Source organism: Piliocolobus tephrosceles, chromosome 10 (genome assembly GCF_002776525.5).
Source record: "Piliocolobus tephrosceles isolate RC106 chromosome 10, ASM277652v3, whole genome shotgun sequence".
Classification (NCBI taxonomy): Eukaryota; Metazoa; Chordata; class Mammalia; order Primates; family Cercopithecidae; genus Piliocolobus; species Piliocolobus tephrosceles.
In genome coordinates this window covers 30,855,629-30,876,746 of record NC_045443.1, presented here as the reverse complement: position 1 = coordinate 30,876,746, position 21,118 = coordinate 30,855,629, and the positions used below count along the sequence as shown (strand labels likewise).

Genomic DNA, 21,118 nt, shown 5'->3' with positions numbered 1-21,118 from the left:
GAGGCTGAGATGGGCGGATCACCTGAGGTCTGGAGTTCAAGACCAGCCTGGCCAACATGGTAAAACCACATCTCTAGAAAAATACAAAAATTAGCCGGGAATGATGGTGGGTGCCTCTAATTCCAGCTATTCCAGAGGCTGAGGTGGGAGAATCGCTCCAACCCAGGAGGCGGAGGTTGCTGTGATCCGAGATTGCACCATTGCACTCCAGCGTGGGTGACAGAGCGAGACTCTGCCTCAAATAAAATTAAATTGTAATACAACAGATGTTGTCTAAGTAGCATTTATAATATTTGTACAGGGCACGTGGATATTCTATACAGAAGCTCATCCTAACCTTCAGCCTACTTCTCGTCTGTTCCCTATATCAAATCCAAATGGCTCCCAAATACACCTAGAATTAAGTGTGAACTTCTTAATATAGCCCATAAAGCCCTTCATCTCCCCCACCTTCTTCTCTTATTCCTACCTTTGTACATGTACAGTCATGTGTTACTTAACTCTGGGGATACATTCTGAGAAATGCCTTGTTAGGTAATTTTTGTCCCTGTGTGAACATTGTAGAGTATACTTACACAAACGTAGATGCTATGGCCTACTACATACCTAGGCTATGTGTTGCTCCTAGGCTGCAAACCTGTACATGTTACTGTACCAAATACTGAAAGCAACTGTAACTCAATGGTAAGTAATAGAAAAGATATGCTAAAAATACAGCATAAGATATTTTTTAAAAGGCACACTTGTATAGGGTACTTACCATGAATGGAACTTGCAGGACTGGAAGTTGCTGTTGGTGAGGTAGTGGTGAGTGAATGTGAAGGCCTAAGATGTTAGTCTGTGCTTACAAATGTTGAACATTTAGGCAACACTAAATTTATAAAATTTATCTGCAATAATAAGTTAACCCTAGCTTACTGTAACTTTTTTACTTCATAAACTTTAATTTTTTTTTTTTTTTTTGTGACAGAGTCTCACACTGTCATCTGGGCTGGAGTACAATGGCATAATCTTGGCTCACTGCCACCTCTGCTTCCTGGGTTCAAGCAATTCTCCTGCCTCAGCCTCCTTAGTAGGTGGGATTACAGGCGCTTGCCACCACACCTGGCTAATTTTTAGTAGAGACGGGGTTTGACTATATTGGCCAGGCTGTTCTCAAACTCCTGACCTCGTGTTCCGCCCGCCTCAGCCTCCCAAAGTGCTGGGATTACAGGCATGAGCCACCGCACCCAGTCAAACTTTAAAATTTTCAACTTTTTGACACTGTTGTACTAACACTTAGTTTAAAATATTAACATGTTGTACAACTGTACAAAAATATTTTCTTTATATCCATATTTTAAAAGGTTTTATATTTTATATTTTTTTTTTTCAAAGTTTTTCATTAAAAACTAAGACACGCACATGTTAGCCTAGGCCTGTGCAGGGTCGGGATCGTCAGTATCACTGTGTTCCACTTCTATATTCGTCCCACTGGAGTGTCTTCATTTCAGGGGCAATATGGAGCTGTCATCTATGATAATAATGCCTTCTGGAATACCTCCTGAAGGACCTACTGGAGGCTGTTTTAGAGAACTTAAAAAGAATAAAAGTAGAAGGAGTACACTCTAAACTAATGATAAAAAGTATTGTATAGTAAATATATAAACTAGTAGCATAGTTGTCATTACCAGTTAGGTACTGTATAAAATTGCTATACTTCATACAGCTGGCAAAGCAGTTGGTTTGTTTACACCAGCGTCACCACAAATATTTGAGTAATGCATTGTGCTATGACTTTAAGATGGTTACTATGTCACTAGGTGATAGAAATCTTTCAGCTCTGTTCTAATCTTATGGGACCATTGTTGTATATGCAGTCTGTCATTAACCAAAATATTGTTATGTGGTGCATGACTATATATATTTTTTCCAGTTTGAGTGTAAGCTTTGTGGGGGCAAAGATTGTCTATTTTATTGTCTGTAGTATGTAGCATGTTTTGTACTGAATGGATGTGGAGACAATATCCCTCTTCTCCTGCACCTCACAGTACAGCAGAAGTGAGCCACATATCTGTGTAGTACAAAGTGGACTGTAATTATTATGCTACAGTGTAGAGAAAAGTAATTTAAAAAAGTTTCATATAATGAGATAAAGATTTTCATCAAGGTAGTTAAAATGGAAAGTTTGACCCTCAAAGGGGTAAGTCATAAAAATCACTCACCTAGAGTCTTATGCTGAATAAATGAGACCTCGGTGTATTCATTTTTTTTTTTTTCCTTTTAAAAAGTAGACCCAAGAAACGACTCATGGCAGGTAGTCTTCTAAATTTAAAAATTTAAGCTCTATATATACATATGAATCTTTTTTTTTTTATTATTATACTTTAAGTTCTAGGGTACATGTGCATAACGTGCAGGTTTGTTACATATGTATACTTGTGCCATGTTGGTGTGCTGCACCCATCAACTCATCAGCACCCATCAATTCATCATTTATATCAGGTATAACTCCCAATGCAATCCCTCCCCCTCCCCCCTCCCCATGATAGGCCCCGGTGTGTGATGTTCCCCTTCCCGAGTCCAAGTGATCTCATTGTTCATCATTCTTAGCAAACTATCACAAGAACAGAAAACCAAACACCGCATGTTCTCACTCATATGAATCTATTTTAAGTTATGTTGAACCATATAAGATTGCTGTTTTCATTCTCAAATGTTAGCCCTTTCATATATTTTAGCCTTACGATATACATAAAATTGCTGTTCTTTTTGGATGGGAGGAATTACTGTTCATGTTGTTGTTCTTCTGTTTTCCAGTATGCATTGCCTCTTCAGCTAGTGAATAACCAAACCATGACAACGTGGATGGAGATCTTCCGAACTATTATCGACAGGACCGTTCCTCCTGTAAGAAAAAGCTTTTCCCAAGAAAAATAGGGGTGACAGGTTTGGGATATTTGTGGTAGACTGATTCATTATCCTTGCCTGCTCTTTGAAAAAATTTACTACTATAATAAAATAAATTATTAAAATAATTCATAATACCATTTTTAGAAAGCTTAGATAAGCAATTTAAATCCAACCAAAAATGAAAACCGTTTTTAAAACTTTATTCCTCTAGTCTTTTTTTTTTTCCCTCTGCATCTATACACAACATATTTAATTTATGAAAGTAGTATATATTGGCTGGGCATGGTGTCTCACACATGTAATCCTAGCACTTTGGGAGGCCAAGCTGGGAGGATCAGGCCAGGAGTTCAAGACGAGTCTGTGCAACATAGTGGAACCTCGACTCTACAAAATGAAAAAAAAAAAGCTAGGTGTGGTAGCATGTGCCTGTAGTCCTAGCTACTTGGGAAGTTGAGGTGGGAGGATCACTGGTAGTTTGAGGCTGCAGTAAACTATGCTTTGGGAACAGAGCAAGACCCTATCTCAAAAAGGAAAAAAAAAAGTATTTATTGGTACTATTTTGAAATTCAGTTTTCACTTAAAACTTATAAATATTTTTATGATTATCAATGCTTTTATACTTTTTTTTTTTGAGACAGGGTCTTGCCCAGGCTGGAGTGCACTGGTGCAATCTTGGCTCACAGCAAGCTCCGCCTCACGGGTTCATGCCATCCTCCTGCCTCAGCCTCCCAAGTAGCTGGGACTACAGGTGCCCGCCACCACGCCCAGCTAATTTTTGTTTTTGTATTTTTTTTTAGTGGAGATGGGGTTTCATCGTGTTGGCCAGGATGGTCTCGATCTCCTGACCTCATGATCTGCCCGCCTTGGCCTCCCAAAGTGCTGGGATTACAGGCTTGAGCCACCACGCCCAGCCTATACTGTCATTTTTGTTGAATGTTTTACTTGCTGGATGTTTAGGCGTTAATTTTTTAGTGTTTTAAGAATGTACTTAAATTTTTGTGCACATATATGATTATTTTCTTTGGATAAACTAGAAGCATGTAAGGCTTTTCACTAATCTTGCAGAGTGCTCTTCAAGAAAGTGTGCCCTCAGTTACACTTAAATAAGCGGTGATTGAGAATGCCTGTTATGGGTACACACTTAATTCTATGTTTGTCCATTTGATAGGGAAAAGATGGTGTTTCATTTTGATCTGCAATAATACTATTTTTAATTTATCACATTAGTTCTTGTATCTATTAAAATTTTAGTTTGTCTTAAAATATGCACTATTGTTTCTGTTGTCCATATTGTGAGACAAAGTATTTTCACGTTTAACTTACATACATAAATGCACAGAACTTAATGACTAGTTCAGTGAATTTTGACATACACTTATGTTATCACCCAGATAAAAATGTACAACCTCTTCATCATCTCAGAGTTTCCTGAAGGAACCATGGTGTTTTGTATTTTGTCCTCTGCTTATTTAGGCCTTTCGAAGATAGGAGGTAAATGTGAACAGCGGCATTGGTTAGTTGAAATTTACTTTGCTTATTTAATTCCTACCTAGCAATCTATAAAGTAAGAATTTTCATTTATATAGCAATCTAACTTCACGTTTAATATGACTTAGCCTATATCAAGATTTATCCTGCCTTTGTTATTCACATAAATCCTTTTATTATGCAGAACTTTAATCTGGGTAATTTTGTCCTGTTAGGAGACTCTGCACATTGATGAGGATGATAGACCAGAACTGGTATGGTGGAAGTGTAAGAAGTGGGCACTGCATATCGTAGCTCGGCTCTTTGAACGGTAATTATCTGTTTATTACATTGATTATCATACAGCCAGTATCTCAGTATCAGATTTGATTATTTGTCTTTAGAGCCACCGAGAACCAAGAGTCACTCTGTTTAAAGCAGCTTAATTTGAATCATTGGCTTTGAGATCATAATGAAGTGGGTGGTGTTTTCTGGATCTTTTCTATTCGTCTGTGAAAAACTTGGAAAAATAACATTGTTCAGCCCATTGGTAATATCTAAGAATTGTGCAAGAAGCTGCATGGTCACTCAACTCCGTAATAATGTCAAATTTAATTTTAAAAGCATTTATTGAAAAAATGTATGTCAGTTGTAACATTTTAATTTCGAATATTCACCCTTTAGGAGCTCTTGGTTTAGCAAGTGAAAGCTTCTGTCTAAAACTTTACAGTATGGCCCATAGTCTAAGTACAGGTTATCTTGATTTCATTTTGTGGCTTGTGGGAAAAAAAGGCAGTGTTAGTTTTCTGTCCCAATAGAATCCATCTTTGAATAAGGGCTTATATTTAAACTAGCAAGCATGCTGTTTGTAAAATTCACGGTATTTGTACATTGTCTCTTTGTATTTTAAGATATGGAAGCCCAGGAAATGTCACAAAAGAATACTTTGAATTTTCTGAATTCTTTTTGAAAACCTATGCGGTGGGCATTCAGCAGGTAATAAACTTATGCTTTTAAAATAGAAGAATGGTTACTACTGAAAGTAAAGTAATTTCTATCGGAAGTAGGTTACAAACATACTGATTCATTACATATTTATAGAGGATGAAAGGACGGTTCTGGGAATCTATTATAGTGCAATTAGTTTTAAAACCGAGTTTCCAGTGCAATTAGTTTTAGAACCAAATATCCCAAGACAGCCACCACCAGAACTGAATCCTAGATTCTGGACTCAAACCTTTTAAGTTGATAGCGGTGTAGCAGTCACCAGTATTAGACTGGGCTCTTCTATTAATTCTCTGACCTCTTGGAGTTTTTTGATCTTTATTTCTTCACCTCTTTGTTCTAAGTTTTTATTTTAGAAGACTTATATAATACAAATTGGTATAGGAAGAGTAGTTGAGCTTATTAGACGTCAAGACTCTTAGCTGAAAACTTAAACATTTCTATGGAAGTTTGGGAACCATCCTGTATAGTGAAAATTAGTACCTGAAACAATCCAAGTTGATACAATGTTTAAAAATTTTAAAAGCTACAAAGGACAAGTGGTGGACGAAGACTGGTTGATCAATGTTACCATTTAAATCATATTTTTGTTTATGTTTCAATAAAATTTATTAATTATTGACCACTGGCTGTGTCAGGACCATATTGAGGAAGCAAAGACTAATTAGACATAGGAAAAAGCTTTAATGACATAGAGGGTGTTTCTAGATTTTTTTTTTTTTGAGATGGAGTCTCGCTCTGTCGCCCAGGCTGGAGTGCGGTGGCACAATCTCAGCTCAGTGCAACTTCTGCCTCCTGGGTTCAAGCGATTCTCCTGCCTCAGCCTCCCAAGTAGCTGGGGTTAAAGGCACACACCACCACACCTGGCTGATTTTTTATATTTTTGGGTAGAGGTGGAGTTTTACCATGTTGGCCAGGCTGATCTTGAACTCCTGATTTCAAGTGATCCACCCAACTTGGATTCCCAAAGTGCTGGTATTACATGCGTGAATCACTGTGCCCAGCTCTAGAGGTTTTTTTTTAAAAATAGCTCTTTATTGTCAGCATTATAGTGTTAAGTACTTAGAACCTGTTGTCTTGAGATGGAGTACTCCCTTTTATGGATTATCATTTTGCCTAGTAGAATGCTTTCTAAAAAGTACAGTGCAACAATTCAGGAAGGCTGTAGTTATATAGTTGAATTTCTCACAGGTTATTTTGTTGGCTGGTGAGATAATCTATAGGGAAAATTAATGAATAAAACCAGGACAATCAGGAAACTGGTCAGCTGTCTTCTGCCCCTTCCACTGCTGTCCACTACTGTTAAACTCCTTAAAGTATCTTAAAGTTAATTTCCACTTGAAGAGTGGTGAGTCGATTTTTTTTCAGTGTCATAAACATGTATGTGTGTGTATACATGTATACACACATATAAAAATGCCATCATATCCGTGTTATAAACTCTTGGTACCATGGTTATTTAAGGTTTATATTCCTGATACTTAAAAATAGTTTTCTTATCAGGGACTCTTCTCTCCCCCACTGTTGTGTGGGGAGATAATCTCCCATTTCCTATCTCCCATCACCCCTACTTTGTATGAGCCACATCTGTATTGGAAAGAATCATGTTCAGTATCATCCATTTCTAGCTTGCATCACAGAAGGGGTTTCTACATGATGATAGGACTTCTGACAAATTTGGTAAACCTGAGTTTTAGGAAACTTGAATAAAATCCATATTCTGAATTTATAAATTCTGTACCTATTTTGAAAGAATGCTTTTTATTTATTCAGCAACTCACTTATCAGCTTGATATGGTGAAGAGCTCTGGAGACCAGGAGTTGGAAGGCAACTTTCTGTAGTGAAGAAAGTTGACTAAAGGTCCTTGAGCCAGTCAGAGCTGCTTTGGTGTGGTTCTTTCCTTCTAAATAATTTTTTAAATCAGTTTTTAAAAAATAACTTCTCAGTTGTGTTGTGTTTACAAAGACCTTCTGTGATCTGAGATTATAAAAGAAAATTCTCCCACATTTTCTTTAAGGAATCCTGTGCTATCGTTTTTTGTCATTGTTAAAATATTTCCCCATCTGAGGTTTATTTCGGTATGAAGTTTAGGGAGTTAATTTAAATTTTTTTAGAGGGCTAATAAGTTGTGCCAAAACTATTTTTTGAACAACTTTTCTCTTCCAATTTGAAGGAGTCTTTATCAGATAATGAAACATCTTTGTGCTGTGTCTTGTTATATGGAAGTTTTTAATGTTTATTTAGTCAGATCTGTTGTTGTAATTTTTTAAACAGGAGTTTTAACTTATTTTGAAGAGCTAGCAGTGCAATAGAAATTTAGACTTTGCCTGGAACTTACAATGAGACACTGTTTAGTTCAATATAACATAGACCTGTCTAATAATTAAAACTGTTTATCTGAGCTTTCTTACAAAACATTGATTTTTCTCCCAAATCTGTTAATTTTTCTCTCTATGAATTTTGAATTTTAGGTCATGCCAAAAATGCCACCTCCCCCTTTTAACCTTAAAATTGTTTATGTTCTTCTATATTTTCTATTTTCTTATAGGTGCTACTAAAAATTTTAGATCAATATAGACAGAAAGAATATGTAGCTCCCCGTGTTCTCCAGCAAGCATTCAACTATCTCAACCAAGGGGTGGTTCATTCGATAACCTGGAAGCAGATGAAGCCACACATACAGGTTAGTGTCAGAGAGCAGCTCTCCAAAATTATTCTCTGGTTACATTAGGTGTTCTAGACGAAGTTAGTATTACTACTCCTATATTTTACATTTTATATATGCATTTTACCATTAATAATTTCTAATGAGTGAAGTCCTATGTCAGATATAAAGGGCTTAGAAATTTAAGCATTTGAGAAAAGTGAAGCCTTCAAGTTTTATGAGTTGGGAGACCTGGATTCACTTGATCTTGCTTAATCTCATTAAGCCTCATTTTCTCCTCTGTTAAGGCAGATAGTGTTTTTCTGTCCTTATCTAAAAGTTGCTAGGATCAAATGAGGTATTTTGTGTGAAAGCATTTTGAAAACTTACCAGGGCTCTACTAAGGTAGTGTTATTTTGCAGGAATTGAAGACTGATATGTGACCGTTTTTATTTTGTAGATATGAACAAGGTTTTTATTTCTTTTCTTGGATTGTTAAGTTTCAATAGCATCATTGTTTCTGTATCAATTGTTTGCCTAAAGGTAGAATTCAGCATTGTTATTTAGCTAAAGAACAAATGAGAATGGAAAATTATAGGCCACGAATAAATAAATACTTATTTCTATGCAAATAATTGGATAATTCAAGAATGTTAGGAACTGAATACCTACCCTCTCCCAAACTGTAAATTCTTAAATTTTATAAATGATATGTGAAAAGAAAAATCTTTCACTTTGCTGTTTGCTGTCCAGGATAGAATTTTAGTGTTATTACCCATCTTACCAACAGATATCTTTTCTTTGTTTTATGTAGACATCTTAATAACTATTTGCCTAATCACTTTGATCAAATAGTGATACTTTCTTTGCAATTAATAAAGATACTGATTTCATTTGCTGTGTTCCTGTAAAGTAAGGGTGAGTTGTGATAGCATTTCTTCTCTACTTCATACCTTTGGCTTTATTTTTATGTAGCTGTAAAGTAGGAATAAGAAAATGCTGATCCTTAGGCTGAATTTTTTCTCTTAGAATTATTTAATTTGGATTAAGTGATAAGAGATGATCCTGTTTTTATATAAATTGTTAGCATAAAAGGGCTTAATAGAGCCTTAGTAGCAGTGCACAGAGGCTAATAAATGCGACTTTTCTCTAACTAAAACCTACATTTGTAGAGTAGGAAATTAGTTTTTTTGTTGAAATAGAAGTAAAGAAAATTTAATTTTTTTTTTTTTTTTTTTTTTTTGAGCTAGAGTCTCACTCTGTTGCACAGGCTGGACTGCAGTGGCATGATCATGGCTCACTGCAGCCTGGAGCTCCTGGGCTCAAGAGACCCTCCAAGATGCACGCCACCATGCTTGGCTACATTTTTATATATATAGTTTTGGAGATGGGGTCTCGCTGCAGTACCCAGGCTGTTCTTGAACTCCTGGCCTCAAGCGATCCTTCTGCCCTTGGGCTTCCAAAGAGGTAGGATTACAGACATGAGCCACCATGCCTGGCCCTTTAATATTGTTAATACATGGACATTTAGGACCAAAATGGAAATGTTAAAAAAATTTCAAAATAAGAACCATAATAGTAAATATAACCTTGACTTGACATTTTACACACACAGAGTTTGGAAAACTAACATCATAAAGGCTGTCAACAAATACATTATTAGTATTCCTCAAACTTGAATAGCCTGTACACATTTGTTACTTTTTTTTTTTCTCGTTTTAGAATATCTCTGAAGATGTGATTTTTTCTGTGATGTGTTATAAAGATGAGGATGAAGAGCTGTGGCAAGAAGATCCATATGAGTATATAAGGATGAAATTTGGTAATTGAGATGGTTTTATTTCTCATCAGTTCCTGGATATGTAAAGTATTATAACTACATTTATATTTTTAAGCAAATTTTATTACTTTGTTAAGTCTCCCACGTTCTGCTTTGCATGATAAAATCTGAAACTTTGAGAGTTTGATGTTATTTTGTTGAACTAGAGAACTTGAGATTGTCGGATGTGGGGGATGAAAAGCCACCTCGTTCATCTCTCTTACGGGTGCTGAAGTTCCCATGGAGCCATCTGTTACTTACGCTGTTGTGATGCTGATCTGCAGGGATTATCCCTTTTTGTGCCTTTTGGGAGACTCATTTATAGATTGGGTTGTACTCATGTGGGAAATACTTTGGATTTCTGCATATTCTAAGGGTACCCCAATTTGGTTTGCTTGCTTATCTGAGAGACTAAGTGTTCCACAACGGAAAGAAATTTCGTATGGGGGCCTCACTGTGTATGGCCCAGTTCTTTGGATGTCCTTTTAACTTGGATCTTCCTGGGAACTGTTGAATTGTGTAGGTGGCCTGATTTATTCCCTTTTATTCCCAGTTTGTATTAATTGCTTCATGGAACACTCAAGCACTTAACATAGCAAAATATTAATTTGCATACCTATCTCCCACAACTTAGAAGCTGAGGACAGGAATTTTATCTTATTTCTTTGCTTTATTTTGCATTTTCTATCTCTTCTACACCTCTGCATTCCTCCACTAGTGCTTGGCCTCCAGTATGCCTTCAATAAATTTTGAAACAAATGATTGCTAAATCTAGCACTGCATGCTGAAAGTGCTGTAACAAAGCAGTGCTTTCCCCTTAGTTGAGCCAGGTGTGTCTAGCTACATAAGCTAAACCTACTGGTACAGATGCCAGTTTTTTGGGCTGTGTTTTTGCAGAACTTTGTGTTTATATTATTTGATTCAGTAAGTGAGGACCCCGTTTTCTCTTGGAGACAAAGTATAAGAAAAGCAAATGAATGAGAAACATTTATCATCTACTTGATTTCTTTGTTCTTTTTCTTTTGAAAATCATTATTCGTATGTGTAACTTATTATTTCCCTATTCTTATGCCTTTGTTTTTCTAGTTAGTTTTGAGTGATTAGCCAACCATTCTTCTCTCTCTCTCTTTTTTTTTTTTTTGAGACAGGGTCTTGCTCTGTTGATTAGGCTGTAGTGCAGTGGTACAATCGGAGCTCGCTGCAGCCTTGACCTCCCAGGCTCTAGTGATCCTCCCACCTCAGCCTCCAAGTAGTTGGGGCCACAGGTGTGTGCCACCACACCTGGCTAATTATTTTTTGCAGCGACAGGGTCTCCTTGTATTTCCCAGGCTGGTTTCAAACTCCTGGCTCAAGTGATCCTCCTGCCTTGCAAGGCATTCTTTTAGTGTTTACTTCTTTTATAATACCTATGTGTTTTTGTGATGTACGGAGTATTTGTTTAGCTTTCAGAAAGTTACCATGATTTTATGTATTCTTCATATCTGATAAGATAGGTATTAATATCCCAGTTTTTAGAAAATAAGAACTCTATGTCTGTTGATTAACAGTGGGAATTTACATTTTATTGTTTAAAAGCAGATATGGGTAACTCAAGACTGACTAGCTGAAGTGAGTTTTCTTTAATTGTTTCTTTCTGTAGACTGGAATGCAGTGGCTTTTATTTGATATGTGTATTTTACTTTTGGGTAACCATAGGGAAGAACAATTACTGTATTTTCTTTTTATATGTTTGTCACTTGGAATTATTTATGTGAAACAAAGTATTCCTATCTAAATGTATTGACTGATTAATAATAATGTTTTAGTTTCTTTTTATCTACTCTTTAACCAACATCTCCCCATTTCCCCCAATAATGTTTTTTGATTTGGTAAAAACCTTCAAGAGCTCAGGCTTTGATGTTAAGATAGCGTGGGTATGAATGCTGGTTTGGTCACTTACCTGTTGTGTGACTGTGGACACGTTACTTAACCTCTCTAAAATTCAGTGATTTCAGCTGTCAAACGGGTGATGATGATAGTTCTGGGAGGATTAAATGGGATAATACACATGAACTGACTGCTTAGCATAGAATACTAGATGCTTCTAAAACTGTAGCATATGGCCTGGCACAGAGTAAGTACAGTACTCCAAAAATGTTCTTATTATGTTTGTATTTTATATTTTGAGGTAGACTTAGATTTGATTTTATCTTTTATATTTAAACAAGGACATATCAGATACCTTTCAAGATTTCAGTTTATTATGTAAAACTGCCTATTCTGAAATTTGTGAAAATGTTCATGGTATTAAGTGATATGTTAAGTTTTAGATGGGTATATATTCAACAAATATCCATTGATGACCCGGTGAACCTACGTATCGACAGAGCCAGGCATGATCCTAGCAGTACCTCAAGGCTTTTATACTTGCTGTTTCCCCTGCTTGGAGTGCTTTATCCATGGATTGCTTTCTCCCTCATTTCATTCAATTTCTGCTTAAATGTTACCCTAACAGAGTTGGAGAGGCTTTCCCTAACACCTTATTTAAACTAGCAGCCCATACTCTGTCACTCTGTCTTTGTACCCTATTTTACATTTGTTCTTAACCTGACTTATTATGTGTGCGTATATGTACACTCTGTTTCTTTGTCTCACAACGTAAGCTCCATGAGAACCTTTTTGTTTGATCTTTGTATCCCAGGGTCTAGAATAGTGCCTGGCACATAGTAAGAACTGAGTACATTTTTGTTGTTTTTTGATAGAGATAAAGCACTTTTTCTGTTCTCAGTGAAACATAAGTGCAAATGCATTGTTTTCTTCAATATAATAGTTTGAAAGGACAACCTGTAGAGTTTGAGGAACATTGTTTTGTGCAGGAGACAGCAATGTTGTGGTGCCACTGTATATCCTTAGCTTTTTAGTGCTGTCAACCAGTGTCATATGTGGATGATTTTATATTTTTGGTTTGGAATAGCAGTCAGTCAGGTTTAAAATCTAGAATAAGTAATTATATTTTTGCTAACATATAGTTTAAACTTTTAAAATCTTAGATATTTTTGAAGACTATGCTTCTCCCACCACAGCAGCCCAGACTCTCTTATATACTGCTGCAAAGAAAAGAAAAGAGGTATTTCATTTTTCTTTTTAAATCCGAAACAAAAGTGGCCTGTGTTGATTTGATACTCTAGTATATCCCTGGTGTTTGAGAAATTATGTTGTTATTCATTATAACTTGTCACCTTAAGAATTTTTTTTTTTTTTCTGTCCTGGTGAGGGGAAAGGGTATCATGGTTATTTTGTTTTCTTAATAAATTGTACTTTTCTTATTGAGCTTATGGTTGCTCGATAGAACATAATAAAATGGCTTTATTTTTAAAAATTTGTGCATCACAGTTAATACTATAGTAAGACAATGAAAGTTCATGTAGACTAAAATGGATTCTTCTATTTCTTTAGGTGTTGCCAAAAATGATGGCATTCTGTTATCAAATCCTAACAGACCCGAACTTTGACCCTAGGAAGAAAGATGGAGCCCTGCATGTGATTGGTTCCCTAGCTGAGATTTTACTGAAGGTTAAGATAATCAAAATTTAATTTACTTAATAACATTGTAAAGCACAGGCAAATGAGAGAATATGAAAGTTATGGTTAATTTAAAGCTGGTGACTACTTCTGGATAATTGAGTTGACAAATATCCTCCTTTCTATCACCTATTTCTTTAATTAAAAAGAAAATTTGACTGTTTAACATTTTCAGTATGAAACTGTTGCTATGTGAAGGGGATACAAAATATCTTATTTCTACAAAATCAATATCAAACTGATCTAAGGTAGTATTTGTCTTGTTTTAAAACATGCAACATATAGGTCAAATAATTTCACAAAATTATAAGTAGAAGTATATTAAATGCAAGTCGTAGTAAACATACTTGATTAGGAAGTGATTCTTACATATGAAAAAGAAACTGATAAGTTGAAATTTGTTTCCTAATAGAAGAGTTTATTCAAGGACCAAATGGAGTTGTTTCTACAAAATCATGTATTTCCATTATTATTGTCTAACCTGGGATATCTTCGAGCTAGAGTAAGTGTTTCATATTTCTGTTAAATAAGTTTCTCATATTTCTGTTATGTATCTTAAATCTTCATAAGATAATTATTCCAATAAATGTTTTTGGATAAATTGACCTTTTACCACATGTTGAGATGAAATAGAGTCAATTAGAATGTCTGCCTTTGGTCACATCAGCTGAATAAAGGACGGACAGACTATTAAAGAAAAAGATTTATGGGCCGGACGCAGTGGCTCATGCCTGTAATCCCAGCACTTTGGGAGGCTGAGGTGGGCGGATCACTTGAGATGGGGAGTTTGAGAACAGCCTGGCCAACATGGTGAAACCCTGTCTCTACAAAAATACACAAAATTAGCTGGGCTTCATGGCGGGTACCTATAATCCCAGCTACTAGGGAGGCTGAGCCAGGAGAATTGCTTGAACCCGGGAGGCAGACGTTATGGTGAGCCGAGATTGTGCCACTGTGCTCTGGCCTGGGCGACAGTGAGATCCTGTTTCAAAAAAAAAAAGGAAAAGATTTATGGATTTTATTTCCTGCTGGTTTTATTTCATTTGTCACCCTAGCCTCACTTGCTGCATATGTAAAACATGCAATGAGAAAGGTGATTTTATAGCAGTGATACAATTTAAATTCACAAATGGATTTATTTTGTGTATAAAATGACGTGAAATTCTGGATTAGCTAAGAACTCGAATTTGATTTTCAGTATATTAGGTAGATTTGCCTTAGTAAAATGGAGAGATCAATAATGCATGTGAAATTGTGCTCTATGTGTATATTCTTTTAGAATCAATGTATTTTATGGAGAAATAGAAACAGGACTTTTATTCAAGAGCCTAGTATTTCTCTTTATAAATATATCAGCACAAAAAATGTCTTGCTTAAAACAACATATATTAACAATGCCTTGTATGCTAGTAAGCATTTTATAAAATAATAGTTACTAGCGAAATATCTGGACGAATGTGGAGTAGGGACGCTGAGGGCCCATGAGCATTTTTACAGTTGGGCTCCTACCTTTGAGAAGTTGTATGAATTGTGATTCTCTTGCTAAAAGTCTTTAGTAACTAAAATTAATTTCTGTTGATTGTGTTTGATGCACACAGAGAGTAAGATACAATAATGATTCTGTGGTCTAATGGTTAAAATGTGATACCAGGTTTAAAATTTTTGGTACCTATGTGAGTGAAAAAAAGGAAGTTTGCTAAACCAGTTAGTGTAAGGGAGAATAATGTTTTACCTAAGTGTGACAAATGAATTTCAGATACTGGTTTAGAGTTGCTTTTACATATAACAAATTAATTATGAGTTATATTATGTATTAAAAGCATAAATAGATTTTTTTTCAGACATATTTGGCTTCTTTTTCTCTTTCCCATGAAAAACATTATTGCATATGGATAATTTAGAAGTAATGAAAATGCCTTACTTGTAAAAAGGGAGATGTAGAAGTTAGAAACTAAGGCTACTATATTATCCCAAAAGCAAACATTTCTTCATAGAATTGCTGATATGTTACTAAGAAGTTCTTATATCTGTGACATTATTACAGAATGCTATAATCCTAATAGCTCCCTACTTACCTTTTTTAATAATACAGTCTTGCTGGGTACTTCATGCATTTAGTTCTTTGAAGTTCCATAATGAGCTCAATCTAAGAAATGCAGTTGAATTAGCGAAGAAGAGCCTGATTGAAGATAAAGAGATGCCTGTCAAAGTTGAAGCTGCCCTTGCTCTTCAGTCCTTAATTTCTAACCAGATACAAGGTAAAGCCAAAATACCTTTCAGACGTTTTCTCAAATAATTTCATTTACTTTCTTCCCTAATAAGGATGCATCTCCATGTCTGAGGATTCAGGGTTTGAAATTCTGAGGTTTTGCCCTCTCAGAAATTTGTAGTTTATTCTTGTCCTTTTTAGGTGTTGCTATTGACTGTAGTTTTCAAAATTTTAGATTAGGAAACATGTTAATCATTGTGGGGCCCTAGGATAGGCTGGGTGTAAAGAGACCTGGGCCCAGTTTTGATTTTGCTACTAACTTGCCATGGAAACCTGGGCAAGGTGTGTGATCTGTCAAGGCTCAGGTTTCCACATAGTTAAGTTTGGGGAGTTGGACTGGATGACTTCACGATTCCTTTCACCTCTAGGATTCTGAGTCCCCTAGTTTTGAAAGTAGCAAGTAGTATTTCTCATGAGTGATAACAGAGTCTCATTTGTTCAGAGTGTTCTGATGAAAGTTCAAATAAACCTTTGAAAGTAAGTTCAGCTTTACAAAGAACATGAACCTAGTTTGCCTCTATTCAACAGTGTTTCAGTGGGAGGATTGGATATTGTATACATGGCAAGGGAGGGTGGTAGAGATGGCCTGGGGCAGGGAAGGGGCCCCATCAGTGTTCTGAATAGTCTTCAAGTACATGATTTTTTTATAACTTGTCCTGAGAACTGATTCATGTTTTCCAAGTCATTCTGATGACCAAGTGTATGTATAATTAGAATTTCTCAGTGGGGGCTATTAGTATTTTGGGATAGTTTCTGCACAGGACAGTTCTCTCCTGTGCAGAACTTCTTATCCTTGTATTACTCTTGGGGAATTGATATATTGGTGAACATTATTTTGGTACAGCTTTGTAACTTACCACAGAGCAAGTGTGTATCTACAACCTAATTTAGGTATTACCCTGGATCACTTGACCTTGTGACCAAATTAATTCCTTTTATCATCTGGGCATGGTAATTTTTATTACTTTTGTTTGTTTTATTGAATTAGCTAAGGAATATATGAAGCCACATGTGAGGCCTATTATGCAGGAACTGTTGCACATTGTTAGAGAGACAGAAAATGATGATGTTACTAATGTCATCCAGAAGATGATATGTGAATACAGTCAAGAGGTAGCCTCAATTGCTGTTGATATGACCCAACACTTGGTAAGACTGGGCAGTTTTATGTTAATTTGGTTTAGAAACCTTGAGTAATCTAAATAAACTCCAAAATATGGAGTTCAGTTCTATTTGTACAGTCATGTGCTGCATAACAACATTTCAGTCAATGACAGATTGCGTATACGATGGTACACTCATAAGATTATAATACTGTAGTTTTACTGTACCTTTTCTATGTTTAGATACAAATATTCCATTGTGTCATGATTGCCTGAGTATTCACTACAATAACAAACTGTACAGGTTTGTGGCTGTGGAGCAGTAGGCTATGCCATCTAGATTTGCCTAAGTACACTCAATGATGTTCAAGCAAGGATGAAATTGCCTAATGACACATTTCTCAAAATATATCCATGTTAAGCGATGCATGACTGTAACTGAAATATTGATAAAAAATTATTCTGATATTTCTATAGTTAATTAGACTTTAATAATATTTAGGATAATTTCTTTCATCTAGAATATTCTGAAATTTTATGATGTGCCTTCTAAATTTTGAATTTCTGGGCTTTGAATCAGGAAGTTCATTTCCTTCAGTTTGGGGCAATTTATTGTTTTACTTTTTTGATAAATTTCTCCTTACTATTTTTTTTTCTGTTCTGTATTTCCTGATGTGGAGAATTACATCTGGACTGTGTCTCTAATTCTTTTTAAAACTTTTCCTCCTGTTTTCCATGTCTGTTTTTTTTTTGTTTCATTTTCTAAGTGATTCCTTGACTTCTCAATCTTCTGTTGCATTTTTCTTTTTAGTATTACTTGATTTCACTTGTCCTTGATTGTGATTTTACTTGCTTAGTGACAACCAGAAGTTAAATATTAGCTCTCTGGATATAATAGCTAATGTAAATAGCTATACTTAAAACATGACAGGTTCTGTTATTTTAAGAAGAGAGATGATTCAGTCAGCAAAGTGCAGACTTCAGAGTTTGAGCAATGTAGACTTTAGATGTGTGACACTGCCATTTTGCTAACTTTTATAAAGGGGGAACATAACAGTACTAACGGAATACTTTAATGTTATTTTCATAGGCTGAGATATTTGGCAAAGTTCTTCAAAGTGATGAATATGAAGAAGTTGAAGACAAAACAGTAATGGCTATGGGAATTTTACATACCATTGATACTATCTTAACAGTTGTAGAAGATCATAAAGAGGTGAGGTTTCTTTGTGGTTTATGATACAATAGTAGCATTTAACTGAAATTTATGTGATCAGTGAGCATGAATTTTGAAGTCTCCACTTTTAAACTTCTACTTAGTTATCTTGCTAGGCTTTAAAAATTGCCCTCAGGTTTTAAAGAAACATATTTAAATGACTAACATTATAATATTATATTGTAATATTTGTAATATTATAATGTAAATATTATAAAGTATATAGTGTATCCCTTTTTATTAATTTGAGTTCAGTTAAGCATATCTGCTATGTACCAGGCTAGGCTCTTGGGGAATACCAAATTGAATAAGAAATGAGCCCAGCTTTCTGGGAGCCAACAATCTAGAATTCTTGGTAGACAGTGACAGACAGCAGTCCAATCACAGTGGCAAGTGTTAGGTGATGGAACAGAATTCTGATATAACAAGTACTGTAAAAATGGAAAGGAATAAGTGAAAGAGCTGAAAAGCATACTCAACTGAATTCCAGAATGTTATTGGGATAAGGCTTTATACAACTATTTATCTAGTACTTTCACATCCATCAGCTAGTATGATCTTACTAATGCCACCATGACATAGATAGCGCAGGTAATGGTAGTCTGTTTTGCAGAAGCAGAAACAAAGTTCAGGTGGATTTAAGAAACTTGCTCATGGTCCCAGAGCTAGTAAGTTGTACATTTGGGTTTGTAGTCAGATCATTTTGATAATGTATCAGTTTATCCCCATTTAACACCTACAGCTTCTTCCCAAGTATTCCATGGCCTCTCCTTAACTCAAATTAGATTTTTGTTCATTGCTTCTGTGAGTGCAAGTTGACTTGTTTGGCACTGATGGCAATTATTGTTTTACAAGGTGAACACTTAGGAAGCAAGTGCTAGTACTACTTTATTTATTTATTTATTTATTTATTTGAGACAGTCTCACTCTGTCACCCAGGCTGGCTTGCAGTGACATGATCTTGGCTCACTGCAACTTCCACCTTCCAGGTTCAAGCAATTCTCCTGCCTCAGCCTCCCGAATAGCTGGGACTACAGGTGTGCACCATCACACCCAGCTACTTTTTATATTTTCAGTAGAGATGTGGTTTCACCATGTTGGCCAGGCTGGTCTTGAACTGCTGACCTCAGGTGATCCACCTGCTTCAGCCTCCCAAAGTGCTGGGATTATAGACGTGAGCTGCCATGCCTGGCTGCTACCACTACTTTAATAGCATTGTTAAACCATGTAGCTGTTGGTTTATTCTGTGTTTATCACATGCCAATGGAAGATGATTTGGTTTTTATTTGTTTATTTGTTTGAGGCAAGTCTTGCTCTGTTGCCCAGGCCGGAGTGCAGTGGCATGATCTCAGCTCACTTCAGCCTCGGCCTCCCGGTTCAAGTGATTCTCCTGCCTCAGCCTCCCGAGTAGCTGCCTGCCACCACCCCAGGCTAATTTTTGTATTGTTAGTAGAGAAGGGGTTTCACGTTGGCCTGGCAGGCCTGGAACTGCTGACCTCAAGTGATGTGCCCGCCTTGGCTTCTCAAGGTGCTGGGATTATAGGCATGAGCCACTGTGCCTGGCTGACTTGGTTCTTAAAAATGGCTTGATGCTCTTCTAGACTAGTCTTCATATGCCTAAAGGGCTTAATTTTTATTTTCATTTTCATTATTTTATTTTTGCGTCCTTCTGTGTTGAAACTAGGTGGTCCTCTTGGTAACAGTGAGATGTTCCAAATTAAATTACAAAATTACAAGTAAATTTAAGGGATCGTTCTTTTGTCTTATACTTAGAACTTGTATTTTAAATTTGAAGAAACCTTAGAAATAACCTCGTCCAGTTTTCACAAGTGTGTGTGGGGCATGGAAGAATGAGCTGTAGGGATAGCTTAAAAACAAAACAGCATCATTTTGTTTTTATTTTTTCTCTTGATGTTAAATTTATTTTGAATTCCAAATAATATTAAAGGGACATGTGAACTTACTGTAATTATCAAGAGAGGCATGGGTGAAAATTGAGATACACTAATACAGCATCCTTACCTAAAGACAAAAAAAAAAAAAACCTAAAGCCTTCAGCTAAATGACTTTACCAAGGCCATGAATAATTACAGGCAAAACCAACTGGAATCTTGGTCTCCTGACCAAGATTTTGAGCTTTAACTTATTAAAAGCAAACTTTGAAAAAGATATATCCTTAAAAGGAAAAAGCACATTTATGAAACACTGACAAATAGTGTATGAAACACAAAATTGTGAATCTAAAATAGGTGCTTAAGCATATGCATTTTTGTTTAATGGTTTTAACCTTACTGGCAGTTTTTTAAACTGGGAAATTTTGGATCATTTGAACCTTAAGACAGTGGTTTAAGTTGAATATTAGAATATACTTGACAGTTGAAATAGGACGTTTACATGAAAAACGTAATCCATCATGGATTTTAACTTATTTTAAAATATTTGATACAAACATATGTTGAAAAATTAAAAAGATGTGAAAAGAAAATTCATTGAAATTTTACCTTCTCACTCAACTCCCCAGCTATCTAATTCTCCTCTCTGAAGTAGCTATGTTTTTTCTTTTTTTTTTTAAACCAGGTTTTTGTGCCCTTCTAGAGATTTTTCTGTTAACATATAATCAAAAAGTGTGAATGTGTATATTTTTCTTTTACGAAAATGATAGCATGCTATACACAGTTTTTATTTGCCATTTTTTACTTACTATATCTTGGTGATCCTTCCATGTCAATAAAGTTATATATTTTTAATGGTTGCTTAATATTCCATTGTATGACGTGTCAAATTTATTTCACCAGTCCCTGTTTAGTGGATATAATTTAACTGTCTCTTGTTTAAATGGACATTTGATTGCTAGTAATCGCAAACATTGCTGAAATGAATGAATGGCTTTTTACGTGTTGTTTTGCACACATAATATGTGTAAAGGGTAAATCCCTTGAAGTGGAATTATTGGGTTGCATCGTGATTTGTATGGGTAAGTTTGAAGGATGTTGCCAACTTGTCCTTCATTGTATGTACCATTTACACTCCACAAATCAATATACAAACAGGGTCTTTCTTCCCAGCCCCATAATTGTGATCATTGCCAGTTTTAAAAGGTCAAAATTGTTAATGTTGCACTTGGAATTTGTACTCTTACCA

At 35.7% G+C, this 21,118-nt stretch overlaps 1 protein-coding gene across 2 annotated transcripts in view; it reads left to right on the top strand.

Moving 5' to 3' along the window:
- Positions 1-21,118, top strand: part of IPO8 (importin 8) — a 66,976-nt gene that overhangs the window by 17,338 nt on the left and 28,520 nt on the right. For both annotated transcript variants that reach the window (XM_023209002.2, XM_023209001.1), the window contains exons 6-16: positions 2,800-2,889; positions 4,596-4,690; positions 5,271-5,355; positions 7,914-8,048; positions 9,732-9,831; positions 12,858-12,934; positions 13,264-13,380; positions 13,802-13,891; positions 15,482-15,647; positions 16,647-16,807; positions 17,852-17,977. In XM_023209002.2, coding sequence (XP_023064770.1) covers positions 2,800-2,889; positions 4,596-4,690; positions 5,271-5,355; positions 7,914-8,048; positions 9,732-9,831; positions 12,858-12,934; positions 13,264-13,380; positions 13,802-13,891; positions 15,482-15,647; positions 16,647-16,807; positions 17,852-17,977 — 1,242 coding nt within the window. The remainder of the gene's footprint in view (positions 1-2,799; positions 2,890-4,595; positions 4,691-5,270; positions 5,356-7,913; positions 8,049-9,731; positions 9,832-12,857; positions 12,935-13,263; positions 13,381-13,801; positions 13,892-15,481; positions 15,648-16,646; positions 16,808-17,851; positions 17,978-21,118) is intronic.